General features: G+C 47.3%; 1 protein-coding gene across 1 annotated transcript in view; it reads right to left on the bottom strand.

The window, feature by feature from the left end:
• Window positions 1-17,052, bottom strand: part of NRP2 (neuropilin 2) — a 76,251-nt gene extending 59,199 nt beyond the window's left edge. Inside the window, exons 1-2 of the mRNA XM_026853195.1 lie at window positions 16,926-17,052; window positions 16,269-16,446 (exon numbers count right to left, since the gene is read on the bottom strand). Coding sequence (XP_026708996.1) covers window positions 16,269-16,446; window positions 16,926-17,052 — 305 coding nt within the window. The remainder of the gene's footprint in view (window positions 1-16,268; window positions 16,447-16,925) is intronic.
• Window positions 17,053-17,387: the final 335 nt, after the last annotated feature.

Below are 17,387 nucleotides of genomic sequence, written 5' to 3'. Positions count from 1 at the left end.
CTTGGCCAATAATGCTGATCTATTAAGTGCTAACAAAGATTTCCTGTGGATGAGAAGTGCTGCGTAAGAGCTAGGTAGCCACATTCACTATTGCCTGATCCTTGTACACTTAGTAACCCCAACCTGCCTTTGCTAAGCCCTACCTGGAGATGTCCCACCTGTCTACCGGCACAGCGGCAGGGCATCTGAATGGTCTGAGGGGAGCATGTGTAGAGTTAGAGGGATTGCCTCCTGGTACAGAGACAAAAGCTTGTTGCAAAGTCTGGCTGGAAGGGGAAACTCCCACAGATTCCTTAGTATTTTCTAGGCCATGACTAATGGCAAGGTAGTTATCAGGCTCTGTCTGCTGTGAAGAAACAAACAGCTTTTACGTGAACATCTTGTTCTTCGGATGCTTTCTAACACCCACGCTCTCCCCGCCCTTCTTCTCCTCCTCTCTGGCCGACTCGCTATTTACAGAAACTGCCCATCTCTCTTTGACTGTTTATTCACTTTGTATCAACCTGTTTGAACAACATGCTGCAGCTCTTCTCACGGGGCCAGGGAGGGAAAAAGCACTTCCAGGCTGCCAGGAATCTGCCTTTCTTCTTTGTCACAAGATCTCCTGTTTGGGAATGGAGAGTTGAAAGGAGAAGTAGCTTGCTGGACGCAGAATGATCCTCATGTGACTCATTCCTGTTCCGCAAAGCACACATCGGCAGGCAACAATCTCAAAACAAACTTAAAGGGACTCCATGTGCTCCTCCACAAAGAAAAATGGCCCGGATGGCTTTGGTTTCACTCCTTTCTGGGACTAAATCAGGCTGAGAGCCAGAGGCAAAATGCCTGCAGATGAAACCCCAGTCTACGCCAGACCAAGCACTCGGCTCGCTGCAATCACCCAGTCTTTAACTTCATTACAGACGCAACTGGCTTGGCCAAGGTGAAATCCAAGCGGTCTTGAGAAGAGGCACTCACAGAGGAACAACATTTGGCTTAGCTGGTGGGTGGACTGAGCAATGTAAATGAAGATCTGTTTCCTCTGCTCTCTCTTCAGCTCTGCGTAGCTTCCTATCACCTCGTGACCCCTTATTACCCTGACACTGTCCAGCAGCACCCTGTATGACCCTACTAATGTCCATCATGTGTGGCTTGATCCCCTTGTCTCCCCTGGGAGGAGGAACATAGAGCACAGTGTTAGTGCTTCTTTTAAGTAGATTTTTTTCCTCCTTGTTTGTCTATTTGTTTAAAGTAGTGCTGAGCAAACAGCAAGGACATTTTGTTCTCTAAATAACTACTTGCTTTCAGTGTCCTTGCAGCCCTTCCACACCAGAAGTACACATCTGTGCCGCAGGACTACTGGCTACTAGTGAAATTGTGAATATGTGACAAAAAAATAATGTGGCAAAAACGTGAATGTTGGCAAAACACAGCTAACTGAGCGGACTGTAAAAGCTACCCTTTGCATGGCACAGGCAGAGGTTAGCCACATCCCAGGGAATCACATCTGTTTGTATACTCATGGGGTTCTAACTTGCCAACACAGTACATGACTTCGACAACTTGACTGTAATGATCACAGGTTCTGCTGTAGCCAACACACCAAACATCCTAGTGCTGTCCACATTGTGCCTCAAACCACTCTGCCCTAGGAGTCCTGGCAATTTCAGAAGCAATTTCTGGACCAAGAAATATTTGCTTATTGAATGGGTGAATAACTTCCAATAATACATACAATTTGGGAATATTGCAATCTGCTCATGGGCAATCTGCAAATGGAAAATTAAAAGAATGAATCTAGTAAGTAAATCATCAGGAAATATTTGCCTCTCTGAATTAAACCCTGTTTGGCTTCATCCAAGCATCTAACTGAGCTTTCTCCTACTGGAGCTAATCCTTAATAAATCAAATGTTACAAACAACTAAAAAAAGCCCCTAGGAGAAGGTCAGGGAATCATTTTTGCCAAATGTAAAAATGAATATAAATGCACAAGAGTTTTCTTCCCTAGTTAAAAAAACATTGGCCCAAACCCTCTGCTCCTCATGAGGCAAAACTCTTTCTTCAGGTCATATAAACAGAGTATTACACTCAGGAGGTAACCGCTGCCCAGATGAGCAGGAGCACCTACTTGCTCTCCAACATAGCAATTAAGCTTTAGGCTTTCAAAACGAAACAGCAAAGACATCTGGTCCAAACCATGAAACTTTCAAACTTCAGCAAGAACACTGACTAATCCCCACCACAGACTCTTTTGGCATCATGTGCTTCAGTCATGTCCACGCCTTGGCCCACAATTAAACAAGCTGATAAACCCCATTCTCCTCACATTGGGTCACTGGCCATGTTAAAATCTAGTCTGGCCAGATCTTTGCTTCTGTTAAGCTTAAGCATGGTTTCCAGACTTTTTTTCTTCCCGTGTGAAAAACAAGAAGAAAAATTGGAAGGAAGAAACCCCAACCCTGGGGATGCTTTCTACTCTAACCATTTAATTTCCAGATAATTACAGGCTAGGGCACAGCTGGGTGGGACACATTTATGCAGTGATGGTATCCAGACTGTCTTGACAAGCACCCAGCAATTTGCATTTCACTCACATAACCAAATCCATTGTTTCAGTCAATGTGCACCAACATCCTTGTGGGCTGACCACTCCAGCTTTACCTCCAATGGACAAGCTGACATCTCCAAGCACATTTCATGGCCACTTCTCCACATCTAGACATTGCTCCAATGAACCAGCCATAAGCATGTGAGGGCAGGGTGAAGCATTTGTAACCCACAAGTATAGTCAATGGATTAACCAACTCTTCTTGCAGGGAAGGTGACCGCAGTTGGCTGCTGCTCCACCAGCAGGATATTTTCAGCTGCTGCTTGAGTGGTAATGCCAGCCAGCTGGTTTGAAAACCGCCTCAGAGGTTTCCACCAGGGAGTTTTAAGGCAGAGAGGCAAAGCTGAAGTGCTGTTAACTGCCCAGACAATGGGCGGGTTGAGAAAGGAGGGAAATGCATTGCTTAGACACTCTTCTTGGAGCTGTTTAACAGAAAATGTACAATGCTTACAAATATTGCTGCATTTTTATTAAAGATTTTTAATAGAAAGTGCTTTGCTGATGTTAAGAGAGATTTTATAAACTGATTATAAAGCACTTCTAATGCCTGGATTACTCATGCTTGCTTGCTTGCTTTTTCCTCCAGTCAACCCTCTCTGCTTCCCAGTCTTTCCTTTCTCTCTAGTTTCCCTAAATGACTTTGCTGATGGCTTTCCAAACAAGCCTACAAGGCATAATAAAGGCAAACAAGCCCCAGTTGCAGTGATTAGGAGAAGACCTCCACCTTTTCAGTCCTTTTCTGTTGTGAAACAGCTAATCTGGTCCTTAGCCATTTGAGATGTGCTCCACCATCCCCGAGGCCGGCCCAGACCTCCCAGGTGCCCACCCAGGCACTGGTGAGCTCCAGAAAACCTATGGCCCACTTGAGGAGCAGCACCAGAAAGCCTGCACCATTCCTCTGGATGCTCCTCTCCTGAGGTACACAGATTGGCACAAAGCACAGTTTTGGGACTCCACACATAATCAACATGCCTATTGCCCCTCAGCCCCAGGTCCTAAGAGATGTTGAGTCCTTCCCCACTGAGTCATGATTCAAGGACATTACAGGGGCATTAACTTAGGATGGAGAGAAACACAAAAAATAAATCATTTGTATGTTCACAGCCATAATGTGAGTCCTCCCAATACATAAACTTGTTCAAGCCTTGCTTCAAAGCCTGAGGAGGGCTGGCTCCCCAGACCAAGCTCTGACCTAGCTGTCAGCTTTCTCAGTCTCTTCCTGGAGCTATGATGTGAAGTAGGTGAGGGCTCGCACACAGCTAAGCCCAGTTTCCATTGCTTGCCAGGGCCTGAGAGAGTCACAAGGCTCTAACCTGAAGTTCCCCAATGTTTAATTTGGAGCTGTTATTTATAGGCATTTCCACGGGGCTCATGACTGCACCTGGCAAACAGTAATGACGGGATCCTCAGAGACCCTGGGAGGTAGGAAGGCAGTGAGGAGCAGTGGCTGGCCCAAAGTCACACAGGAAGTTTGCAGCACAGCCAAGAATAGAAGCCAGCCTTGATTAGATAGATTATATTGTATTGGAGGAGTCTGGCCTAGATAGACAAACAGGTACTGACTGTGTGCCAACAGCCCCAAATTTGGGAGTGCCCAGTGTAGACTTGAGCCTTCAAGACCCCTGATCTGCTTGAATCATATGTCACAGTGTCTTGAATGCATCTACTGAGAATAGGAAGAGAAACTACAATGCTCGTGAAATTCAGTAGGCATTAATACTCTCTGCAGGTAGCTGGGGGAAGGCGTAGGGAACCTGCTTAGCCGCAGCAGCTAGTAAATTCAATTGTTCCCTCTGAAAAGGTGGCAGGTGGTTTGTTTCTCAGAAACTGTCATAAAAAGCCTAAGGTTTTATAAACATCCTCTAAGAAAAGGCTGTTTCTTAAAAATGAAATAGCAGCTGCAGTATAGAGATAGTTAAGAAATGGTGAACCAGCATCTCTGTGCTTGTTTTGCAATCAAGGGGCAGCTAGAATTAATGTCCATTACATGCTAGCTAGCTTAGTCACCACCCATCTTCACACTCTTTCATATGCCACCTTGAATCCGAATCCTTATTTCATGGGTGGTCACATTATGAAAGACAAGAAAACTTTTCTGTGATGTTTATGCAAGCTTGAGCAACTGCAGAACTTACCCTTCAAAGGTTAAATTGCTGCAGAAGCTACTGGGGACTTCCAAACGATATTTTTTTTTATAGCCATGATGGCAGAGGCAAGCACCACTACTGTCTAATGAAACAAGAGCAATGAAGTTTGATCTTAGCTGCCAGCCCTTAATCAGAGTAATTAATTATAAATACAGCAGATGAATTGGATTCTCCTCTGACTTGAACTGGGTTTACACATGTGTAACTCATCATTTTAAGGGTAATCACTCCTAATTTATCCTGGGGTGAGAAGAGAATCAGTCCTCATAGACACAGATCCTGACACAGATTTGTGCACAGACCTAAAAAGCTTATATCATACCTAGCTTTAGTCAACTAAATGTCCTCCGCTCCCAGTGGAAGCAGACTCCTCACACCCAGCTTGGGATGGGATTAATCATTCTTCTACACCGATGACAGAGGTAGTTTAAATCCCTCTCGCTGACTGAACCTTGACTTTGGGTGGCTGAATATCAGAGAGATGAATCTGGTCTCAGTCTGCAGCTTGTGGAGCCGCTTTTGACCATGCTGCGGCAAAATGTGCTCACAAAACAGGCAGAGCTTGCCCTTGTTTTGCCCTAATGGAAATAACTGCCCCTGGCAACAGCAGAGAGAAATAGGCTACCATTGCTCTGAATCTGAAGGGATTTCACTGACTAAAATGACCAAAGTCTGATGGCAGCAGGGGGAAAGCCAGGCCTAGGGGTGAAGGGGATATAATTTCTTAGGATTTCTCGGAAGTTTGTTTTGAATTTGTTGCATCGAATTACATCTTGCGTAATCATACTATTGTGGGGTTTTGTAATCATTTCACTGTGCTTTGAATTATTTTCTTATCTCCACAAAAATCTGACCAGAATTTCTGAGAAATGAGAAAAATCCAGTCATCCAGTCAAAAAGAAAAAAAAAGAGAGACAGAGAGGGAGAGAAAATAACCCTAACAGATTGGAAAACTTCTTCAAAAATGCCTCGAAGACAAAAATTGGAAACTACAAATAGCCTCTATTTATACTCCTTGGGTTGTTTTCACCCCCGTACAAGCAGCACTGATGGCAAGTCTTTCAGCAGTTACTGCTAACTTATGTGGAAAAAAAAAAAATAAGGTAGCCAAAATACATCTTGCAAAGGGAAGAATAAAACATAGCTGCAAACTGCTCCTGTGTCAAGTTCTGATTCAGTAGGGAATTTCAGGTCCTAGCATGCTGCATGCTGCTGCACCCCCTGAGACGGGAGAGCAAAGTCTCCCCTGCGCTTTGCCGTTCATCCTCAGGCTGCCTTCCTCAAGCTGCGTTGCCAGATCACTGCAGAAAGTCACGTTGGAGTAGAGAAGTGCTCTCATCTGGGGCATGTCTGGAAAACCGTTCATTATATAAGAAAACAAGATGTGCTAATGTGCACTTTAGGGGTTTTCTGCAGGCTGTTGTTCAGGAGTTACACATGGCTGTTTAATTTTATTTCTGTCTCCAAAACCATCTCTATAAATTCCTCACCCTTCTATCTTTAGCTACAAGGGTCTTTTGTTGCAAGATGTCTTTGGTATTCTTTGGGGAGAAAAAATCATGGTGAAACCAGGAATCAAGTATATAAAGCATGTTAAGAATAAACCCCCTTTCCATGGCATTCTGCCTTCTGTTGCGGCTCTACGGGAACTGAAACAACTCACAACCCTTTCATACCCCAAAAGGCAGGACACTTGAGAAACTGCATTTGCACTTTCCTCCTTCTGCCACAATCCATCTGTGGAAAAAATTAGACTTTGGTTTCTATGTCATTTTACTGTCACCACTCACAGGCTCTTGATCACTAACAGAAAGGAAAAAAATGTATATAATAAAAGATAACAACAATGAGAGGAAAATTTATTGCCAGAAAGCAGTGGAGCAGGCAGAGGTAGGGGGCAAATGCTCACTTTGTTTGCTTCGCAGCAGGAGTAACAGGTGAACAGGCTCCCATCTCCTGATGAGATCCAGTGCCTGACAGCCCAGGCAATAGATGGAGCCTAGCTTGGGCCAGGCTGGCCCTGGTGGCTGAAGGTCTGGGGACTGGCTAGCACTTGCTGATGAGGATTAGGGGACACTCACAGGCTCTGCTGTGCCAGCCCTATTCCCAGAGGAAAACACCCTCCACAGATGTTGAGAGTGATGTCCCATCGCACCTCACAGGCACAGTATCAGTCATGGCCTTAGGCACAACTTGCTGTGAAGAATGAAAGAGCTGGTAATAACTGGGATCAGATGGGAGCTTTGCAGCTCGGCTTTCCACATATCACTCATTTGCACTGGCTTTTTTCCGTACAAAACTGAAACAAACACCTCATTAAGCACCGATTGCATAAAAGAGGTTGCAAGAATAGAGCCCTGACCAGCCCACCCTTGCGCTGGGGCTGTCTACATCCCTCATTAATGATGGATGGTCACCCCAGGACCAGATTTCTGACCCGACCATTTCTCAGACACAGCCTGTTCACAGTCCAGCTCTTGCGTTAGCTGATACACAAGTAAGCAAAGCTTTGCCGCCAAGGCTGGCCCGCAGCCTCTGCTATTTGGGCACTTCCACAACCACTCGACTGTGCCAGCTTGTAGCAAGAGCAGTTTCTGAGTGAAACCACACACCTGATCCCTCCTCCTTGCATGCTAGGTAGGTAGCATAACATCTCCTATTCCCTTCTCCCACCAAAATATGGGCACGTGCAGCTCAAACAGTCATCTGAATCAAGTCTCTCCAAGGGTCTGAGCACACCTGATCAATGCCTGGACAAGAGCGAGTGCTCTGCCGCACACACATCATGCCTTGCTGCATGTTTGCAGCAGTGGTAGCCTCCAGCTGGGTCCCGAAGGCAGGAGTATCTATCTGGGGTATGGGAGGAATTAGCCACTTGCAGGGGCTGATCGGTACCCTTGAGGTGAGCTCAGCCCTGCCTGGGACAGCAGGTCAGAGAGGCAGTCAGGCCGAGACAGAGATGACGGATTGGGCTGCTGCATGAAGCTGGTTGGTACCTTCTCTCCTTAATGTGCTCTGTGAACAGGGGGATGGGAGCATCCCTCTTTCATCCACAAACAAGGGTCCTGCCACTGCTTTGTTCAGGAAGATTTTCTTTGAAGCAACTCTTTGTGTCACCCTCTCACTCAGCTGCGGCAGTGCGTCTGCTTTGTCCTGCCAGCTCAGCCATGGAGTGTTTACAAGCTTCCCTCACCCTTCCAGGCTGTGGTTCAGCTCCATTGACACTGAAGGCAACAGACTCCTCTCTCGGCGTGTGATGAATCAATTACTTCCTCTGACACTCTATTACTATAGCCCTTACATCTCCAGATTGCAGATGAAAAGACAGGCTGAGAAGGGGGACAGGGAAGGGGAGAGGTCTCCTGAGGTCTCCATCAATTGAGTTGTTGGACATCTGAAGAAATCTCCATCTGCCATACTTAGAGACACAGAGAGATGTTTGCTCCTGAACGGCAGAAAAATCAGAGGGTTTTCACAAAAGAGAACCTAAGAAATCAAATCGGTCAAAAAACTTCAACCAGATGCAGTGAACATAGATCAATGGTGAGTCAGTCCCCTCTGCTGATGGAGATTCCAGACCTTGTTCCTGCCCATGATTATCAGCCAAACATCAGTATTACCAAAGGCACAACATGTGAGAGCCAGGCATTACATCTTCCCCTTTCACTGCAAAATAACAATGTAAATGAAACCTCACACCAACACTGCACAAAGAGGAAGGAAGCTGAGCACATGCCTCTAACTCTCGTGCTGCTGGGGGGGGTCTGCTCCTTGTTGGACATCCGTCAACAACCCCAGCTCAGAGGGTTCCCTGGAGGTTTCTAATACGTTGAGCACTTCCCATGCAAACACCCTGCATGAGGCACAGCCTCAGCAGGCATGGGGCTAGCGCAGGGGCTCTCACACCATCAGTGGGCGAGTGCTGCCTGGCTCAACAAAGGGGGACTCCACCTCAAAAACAGGGGGGGTGCCCTTTCTCAACACTGACCACAATGTCTTCTCTACCTCTGCAAGAAGTGACAGTTGGGGCAGCCACAGCATACACACAGAGCAGCCGCCTTGCCAGTTTCTATGCTGTCTGTAACAGGACTAAGTCTTCGGCATAAAATTTCTGCTGTCAGACCCCAAGGTTTCAGGCTCTGCTTCTAGCAAATTATTACACACTAATATCTCCATATCTGACCCAGTGCTACTTTAAAACCACCACCATACTACTGGACTGTGATTGCTCAGCAATGCTGTACATAGGTCCCAAGAATTCCTTAGGATTCAGAGGAGAAAAAAAAACAGCAAAAACCCCTGGGTTATTCACTGTTTCTAATGATCTACTGATCTATTCACTAAGCCAGCATAAGGAAGGCTTTCTATGGTGTGCTTGAACCAATATATCAAAGACAGTTGCATAAAACATCCTAGCTGTGATTAGTGGACCATGACTGCTATTAACTTATAAGGAATTCCAGGATCACCAGACTGTGGTTTGCAACATATTATTACATTGCCATTCAATGGTGGTGTGCAGCCGCTTGATTTAAAGAAAACGGAGACTAGTCTTAGACTCAAAACTAACCTCCCCCAATTCTTTCAAATAAGCTCTGTGCTGAGCTCTGGCCAAAAGCAACCAGAAATTTTTTCTGTTTTCAGTCTGCTCTTTGCAGTCTGTTCTTTTTATTTTGCATTCATATTTAATTGCAGAATTCACACCCGGCCAGAAAAGGCTGGGAACGAACCAGTCGTCATCTGCAGCGCTCTGACCTGCTCCTATGTGATGCTGCTACGCAGCAGCCTTTGGAGAGGAGTGTGCAGTACACTGTTGCTATCTAGACTGAGTTTTATGCCTGCAGATGCCCAGGTCTTCTCTTCTTTGTAAGGCTAGGAATTTAAAGTGATTTGCCAAAGCAGGAACAGTATATCAATAGCAGGGAAGGGGAAGAACCCAAATCTCACAACTCCTAGATTCGATATTGCTGGCGAGTCTGTCACTCCCCTGTTAAAGCCTGACAGTAGATGATACTCATTAAAAAGGCTGCATGTAGGTAAGGCAAACAGTTGCTCATTAAAAGCCTAAATTAGTTCCTATGGAAATCAAGGTAAAACCTCCCACTGCTTTTACTGGGCTTTGCGTCTCGTCCTTAACAAAAAAGGGGTAATTTTTAAAATGTCATTCTGACACTTTCCTTACACTAAACCTTCTAACTCCTACATCTAGACAGCAAACACATGACACAGGAGAGCACTGCTAACCCCACTGTGTGATGCAAAAAAAGTGACTGAGACTCATATCCCCACAGATTTTTAGGCTCCTGAGACCCATCTCTTTGGGATGAGCCTCTCTGAACGGTGTCACCCAGTGAGTCAGAGCACTGTTGCAAAGAAGCCAAGGGTCTTGGTTGCTTTGCTGAAAGCATCTCAATGCTATGTGATAAGGGGCCATTTCAGTGGGATTGCTCTACTACTGTCCTATGGCATCTGCGCCAAGAGGTGTCAGCAAAGACACAAGGCGCTTGGAGCAGGAGTGTGGCTTGCACTCATGCTCATAAAAGGCACACAGTTTCTGACACTTTTAGCTGGATCCTGAACCCAGTTAGTGAGGAGTCACCACAGCCAGCCCTGTGCTCACTCCCTCCCCAGACACTGTGAGGAACCCTTGCTGGGCAGAGAGTCTGAGTAAGAAGTGAGTCCACCACTACCTCTTCCTCCTGGCTAGCAGGAAGGAGGGGGAGAGGTCTATCTCTAATGCTATTGTTCCCAGTGTCACCAGCTGGCCCTCAATTTGTCATCAGGCCAACAGGAAACAAGGTGCAAAAGCAGATCTGACTCCTATGCACCAGATGTTGATGAGCTGATGGGACATAGGAGACTCCATGAGAGTCCCTTCGAGGCCATCATCTTCTGCAAAGCCTGGGCTTGTCTTGTCCCTCCAGGGAGAGGCTCTGGGGCACAGGGAAGCACAGCCATGCTCTCACAGCCCTGCAGATGAGCAGCAGAGAAGAGAGATGTGAACAACCTTGAGCTGTTAACTCATGCACTGGTCTAATGCTGTCACAACTAACCCATTCATCGATGTTTCATTTTGGAAAGTGACCTGGGCTTGATGGGAATTATGAACCATACAGCAGATGCCAGACAGAGTTAAAAAACAGTAGAAGCTCATTTGAAGACAAGTTGAGCTGCAGTGTCATGTTACCCAGACTGAATTATTTCCTGTACGTTAGAAATGTTGCTTCTGGCTACCCATGCCACAAATGTATGAGCAAGCAAATGCCTTCCTTAACATCTCATCTTTGACTTCCCCTCTCTGCAGTTAAAGCTTAGCTTCCCCAGTGTTGCAGGAGATGCAGTCACTTCCCTTTGCATCCCAGTGAAGAACTTCCACGAGCCCTGATATTCTGTAGTGCTCCACATGTATTTCTCTTTTCTGAGCATTTCCCCAATCTCAGGATGAACTGTATTGTTTCAGAAATCTTTATTAACAAGCTAAGTTATGCATACTTCTCAAAACATTTACTAATTAGCTGTCCATAATTGCTGCCTTGTCTACTCTTAACCTTCGCTGATGGAGAGACAGCTTCTTGCAATACCATTCTCTTGTTTGAAGGAGACAGTCAAGAAAGCCAAGCTGAATATTGCAGGCACCAGCTGCCTGCCTGTCTGTGGGCACTGGGGCTGGCTGCAGCTCCCCCTGCCACCTGAGCAAAGGATCTGGGCCAGCATCTCTGCTGCTCTCTAGGAAGGATGCAGAGCTGTTTTGTTCCAGTGCCCAACCTCCTGGAAGCAGAGAGGATGGCCACGCTGCCATGAAGAGGTCTTCACTGGCTAGCCAAGCCCACATGCCTCCTTGTACTGTGGCCTGGAAACACCAGCATGTTACTGCCAGTGTCCCCTGGCAGGCAGTGCTCCAAGAGGTGGGCACTGGGAGCGTGGTGCCAAGGTGACCCTTGCCAAACTTTGGTCCCCCTCTGCCCTTCAGGCTGGGAGCAGGGGCATCTCCTGCCATGCCTGCCCAGTATCTAGCACACACCAGGATGCTGAACTTGGTTCAAGTCTTTTGGCACCACCACAGACTTACGAGCTCACAGTGACAAATGCATAAATTTCCTCATTACAGTAGCTCCAGTTTCTGTTTTTGGAAACCCCCAGGGCTTGACATGGGGAGCCAAAGTCAGGAGGAAGAGCCTGACTCTGCAGCTCCAGGCTGTCTCCAGTCTGCCAGCTCCTGCCTGTTTTTGGAGCCCTGGGCCCCGTCTCCAGGAACCTTTGCCAGCACTTGGCGTATGCCACCAGAGGGGGCTGCGAGCCACCGCAGCAGTCCCCCAGATCCTGCCCAGGCAGGGGCACCACCAATTGCAACCCAGTTGCTGCATGTGTTGGAAAGGGCTACAGAAAAACCCACTGGCATGATCTGATTATGGGTTGCACTTTTTTTTTTTTTTAAAGCAGCATTCTTCTGGTGCAGATGTTATGACTCAGCTGAAAGGTCTTCTGCTTGCGGGGGGAGCACGAGCCCGTCCACTGCAGTCTGGAGGGAGCGTGCCGCTGCCGTGTGTGTACAACAGTGTCCGGGCACTTGACGGCAGCTCTGCCCAGCCAAATCCTCTGGCAGAGTCAGCCAAGTGAGGCCAGGGACAGCAGAGTCAGTAGCCAATCTTGGGAGGGAACTTTTAATGGTCCAAAGAGAAGCCCAGCAGTAGGGAGGAGGCATGAATGGAAAAGGTGATTGGTTATAAATGCTGTGATTCACTCAGAGCTGAGGTTTCTGACTTGGATTTTCCAAGCAAGCAGCACAGACAGAACAGCAAAACGGCAATCAGGAAGGAGGAGGAAGCTCAGCTACGTGACTGCACAAACTGGGGGACAGCTACCCCTGTTGCACACCTATTGCAAAGGGTTCAGGTCGCTCCTGGGATCACAAAAAAACCCTGACATGAATGAGGCTGCCCAGCTCCCGCCATGCCATGCAGGGAGTGGAAACATTTTGCCACAGCAGCAGTAGCGTGCTCTTTTCCACTGGATGCCACTTCCCTGTTCAGAGAGCAGATACCAATGGCACGGGGCCGCAGTGCCTGAGCAACAGCTGCGCTTGTAGCACAGAGAAGAAGAAATGGCGAGGAGCAGACAGACTATTACAATTATTTCCGAATAGTTAGGCAGGTCTTTTATCATAGCATCAAACTTCCCTTTTGGCTCTGCCATTACTGTGGCCCCACAGCTGCAGGACAATGTGAACAATAGCCTGGGTCCCATACTCCCTGCCACAGCATGCCCACCCTCCCACAACAGGGATCTCTGCTGTGTTGGCACATGAGAGCCACAACAGCAGGAGGAGGCCAATTTTCCTAACCTGAAGTGCCTTCCCTAAGTAAAGTGCTTCCTCAGAGCATGGATGAAAGAGAGAAAAAGAGAGAGAGAGAGAGAAATATGTTCTGGGGCTTCAATGGGGGGGGGGGTGTGCAGTTACTTCTTAATGCAGCTGGACACAGACAAAAAATAAAAGCCCAGATGTGCCTCCAGAAAAACAATAGCAACAACCAGCACAGAGCAACCGCCCCTGGCTGCCACCTCCCGGCGTCCATCCCTGGCTGATGCTCCCACCCTCCAGGCAGGGAGGGCTGGCTGCCGAAGCTGCTCTCCACAGGCAGCTCTTGCTCTGGCATCCTGGTAGCACCAGGTACACAGGCCTTTTCCGGCCAGCTGCCGGGTGTGGGGAAACCACTGACCTTTCCGCAGCTGTCCCCAGGGTGCCAGGCACTGTACAAAACACAGGAGGAAATGCCTCCCGTCCCAGAGGGAAAGCTGAAGCAGATACAAGGAAGGCCAGAAAGGACACGGTAAAACTAAAAAGAGTTTTGCAGATATTTTTGTAGGCCTTAGAATGGGTTTTAGGAATGTAAATGTTATGCTTTTTGAGGGAGAAACTTTAGCCTAATAAGGTAAAATGAAACGTGGAAGGAAGAAGCAATAGTGGAAGGGGTTATGGTGTTTGCCTCTGGCAGCTGGAAGCACAGACCAGACCAGGTCCCGCTTCGATAGCTGCCAGGTAGCAATAGCCAAGTAGGAGGAACCTTGTCTGCCCAGAGACAGAGTGCCACAATGAGGTTCATCTTTGAGCCTGTCATCTTTGTGCGAATGTGCTCTATTTTAACGACCAGATGTCAAAAGAAGGGCTCTGCCCTAAGACTGTTTCTTTGATGCTGAACTCCTGATCCTGTTAAGGTTCCCACCTGCAACTGCACTGAGGCCTCTGCTTCTTCATAAAATAGCCTCTGACGCTTGGATAAGATTTATTACCAGATGGTCACCTATTAGTACTGCTTAATGCCCAAGTATTACACAGTGTTAATACTTGTCATCTTCTGTTAGGTCACAAAATTAGTTAAAAATCTCCCTCCTATCAATTTCTTTCAGGCAGCGTTTATGATGCACTGTTTTAATTTGTTTTGTTATGCTTCCTATCAAACACTGTCCATGAAGTTCTTTCAAATCCACTCCTTTGCAGTGCTGGCTTTGGGGAGCAGGCACCCGAAGTCAGCTTGGCTCACAGCTCACACCTGTAGCCAGCAGAAGCCCAAGTGCACTGTCAATGAACCCTGTTTCACTTGCACACAGGTGGCAGCTGAGGGGATAGAGGTGCAGGCAAACTCCACTTTCAGGAGAGGTTTGATGTTAGGTTACCTAGAAAGCAATGTTGCTGCAGGAGCTGTACTGAATCAGAGACCCTGAGAAACCCTCCACCATTCATGTCCCATATGAGGGACCAAAACCCTCCAACTCAAATCTTTCTGCTTTAACTACAGGCTCCCTCATGTAAGTACACCCAGAAAGGGAAAGGTCAAGACCACGTAGCAGACGCTCAGATCTGCTATGGTAAAGTAGAAAGCAGCAAAGGGACAACGTCTCCAGCACTCACGCAGCCTCTCCAGCACACACCACCTACAGCTTGGGACCAGACCCTGCTCGCTCACAGGCATCAAAACATGGCAAAAGTTGTCTAAGGTGCTCAGAACTAAAACTGACAGCTTCCTACACATGGAGGAAAATCCAGGTGCCCATGGGGGTTTTGCTTCTCCGATCAAACTGGCTTTGCTTGCCTGAGACCTTTGAGAGGCAGAAGCTGGAGTCCCTCCTGCCTAGCTCAACCCCTGCCCTGCACACAACACTGCCCTGCATACATATCGCATACTCTTCAGACTGCAAATATAGGCCTACAGAGCTTTTATTACTGTGAATTTGGGGCAACTGCATTAGCTATGAGAAGGCTATGCAGTTCAGCCTGTGCAAGCAATAAAATAATATCTGATAGCAACCATCACTCTCACACGCACTGTCAAGGCCTTGTTGTGTTCGTCCATGCCCATAATAAGCCTTTCTCTACCTTCTCCCCTCTCTATAAACACAAGCCTCATCCTGCAAAGTGCTAAATGCCTTTCACAAACAGTGACTTCAGGGAGAGTTCATGGTGCTCGAAGCCTTATTAGCCCAGGCTTTATCTGTAGGGGGTGATAGGATCCCCAGTGACATCAATCAGCACACCTTCATTAGAGTTAGAGGAGCTACACTGATTTATGGTAGCTGAGAATCCAGCTCTACACTTCATAACCTTCAGTACATCATCAAACCCATGCTAAATTCTTTGTTCTCCACAGGACTGATTCTACAGCCCCATAAATGTTTCCCCTGTCCCTCTGTCCTTTTTTGCAAACAGAGTTCCCCTCTCCATATATAACCCTCTTTTAATCAACAGGACCAGCGTGTTTGGCGAGACTGCTGTGTCAGGTCCATTTTAGGAGACCCCAAGCTCCTTCACAGCTCAGGCACCCCTGTAGCTGGCTGTGAATTCCAGATTAAACACACAGGTTTATATGTCTGCTGAGACCATGTTATTAAGTCAGCCTTTTATGGTGCCCTTTGATGCCATTGATTATTCTTTACTAGTTGTTAATTGTTTTTCCCGGACATCTAGTTCTGAGTCCCTTCTTAAAAGAAAAAAGAAGAAAAGCGAACAAAATTAACCCCCCAGTTTACCAAACAAAGCAGAATAAGCACTGTGGAAAGTCAGATCCAGCCCAAACACCTCAGACTGCCAAGGCCCCAGCCTCACACGGCCCAAGCCTTCAGCCCTAGGGCTCTCTATGCCATACCTCTGCCTAGTTACACGCCAGGAAATTGCTCTGCTTTCATAGCATGGTTTAAAAGGACAGTGAGGCCACTTCAACACTGAGAAAAACAAGCTGCCTTTTAAACAAAGTCAAATTCAAGTTGAAAATCAGTTAGCTCTTGCTTTCAGTGATACCAGGCTGAGTTAAGAACCACCAGTTCAATGCAGAGTAGGCTCATTATATGTGTCCAAAGCAGCATCTTATAACCACCCAATTGGTAGAAGCACACTTGCCCCTGAAAGTCAATGAGATTAAGTGCTATGGGAGCTCTGGACGAAGCTTGTTCTCATGCACAAGGAAGCATGAAGCCCATACAGCTAGGCAAAAGTGGGAAGGGGAAGTCACTATGTACTAGAGAGAAAGAGGAAGGCTCTTACTTGCAGTCGTGCTTTTCGATTTCAAAGTGAGGGTTGAAGTTGAGGATAATCTTCTGGTTGGATTCAGGGGCATAGATGACCCACTCGCAGTTCTGGTGGGAGGGGTAGTCATTGGGGTACCCCGGGGATGTGATGTACCCAGCGTCCTTGGAGTTCAGGCGGCCCCCGCACGGCTGAGCTGCAGAGACACAGAAAGGAACAAGGTATTGAAATGGGCTCTGGGCCGCTGCTGGGGGTGGTCTGATAAAGGCCATTCTCCAGGCTGTTGTCATCCATTTGGTAGTCTAATATTTCATAGTAATCTCTGGGCAAGGGCAATTATTCTACACAAGAAACCTACTCCCCTTCCAACTCTTGCCACACTTACATACCACATTTCACACAGACCAGAAAAGAGAAATAAATGCTCTTGCCAAGGCAATTATAGAGCCATAAAGTAAGAGACAGATTGATATCAGATGATCTGGAGCTGCCTCATTTTATCCCTTCTTTTGCCTCCTTTGCAAGCTGCTCTGTGGCAGTCTCCCACAGCTGCCTCAGGAGACACCAAGATTTGGATGATACAAACGGGATACAGCCGCGGGAGTGCAGAAAGCTTTGCTGTTCCCAAGGAAGGAAACTGAGGCATGGCAGGGCTGATGACAAGCCCAGACCCACCTGCATGGCCAGCAGCAGAGCTGAGGACAACATCTGGCCCTCCTGGCCCTGGCCTGTAGCCCCACGATGGCCCTTCTCCACTTGCTGTGCTCTCCCTCCCCAACCCTGCTTGCCTCCACGACCCCATCTCGGCAGATTGGCCTCCCACCTCCCAAAACCTTTCAAGCTAACCCAGCCATTGGAATCGCAGATGCAGATAATCAGCAGTAGCGGTTCTGTGGGGCTAGCCCACAAATGACTGGCAACGGCTGCATGGTGAGTGGAGGAAGCACTCTCAGCTTTGGGTTAGAATAAGCCCTAGAGGATGATTTCATCTTCAAAAAACACATTTAATCTCATGAACACTGAAAATCAAATTTATTATTGCATTACTTGCTGGGAGGAAAATCTGCATCACAGGGTCAATTGATAAGGCACTACAAATCCCAACAAAGTCCCTTTCTCCACGGGGCCCCTACCACA

This window comes from Athene cunicularia (genome assembly GCF_003259725.1).
Source record: "Athene cunicularia isolate RWA chromosome 7 unlocalized genomic scaffold, athCun1 chr7_part2, whole genome shotgun sequence".
Classification (NCBI taxonomy): Eukaryota; Metazoa; Chordata; class Aves; order Strigiformes; family Strigidae; genus Athene; species Athene cunicularia.
Note: the sequence above shows the minus strand (reverse complement) of the source record. Positions and strands in the feature narration are given on the sequence as shown.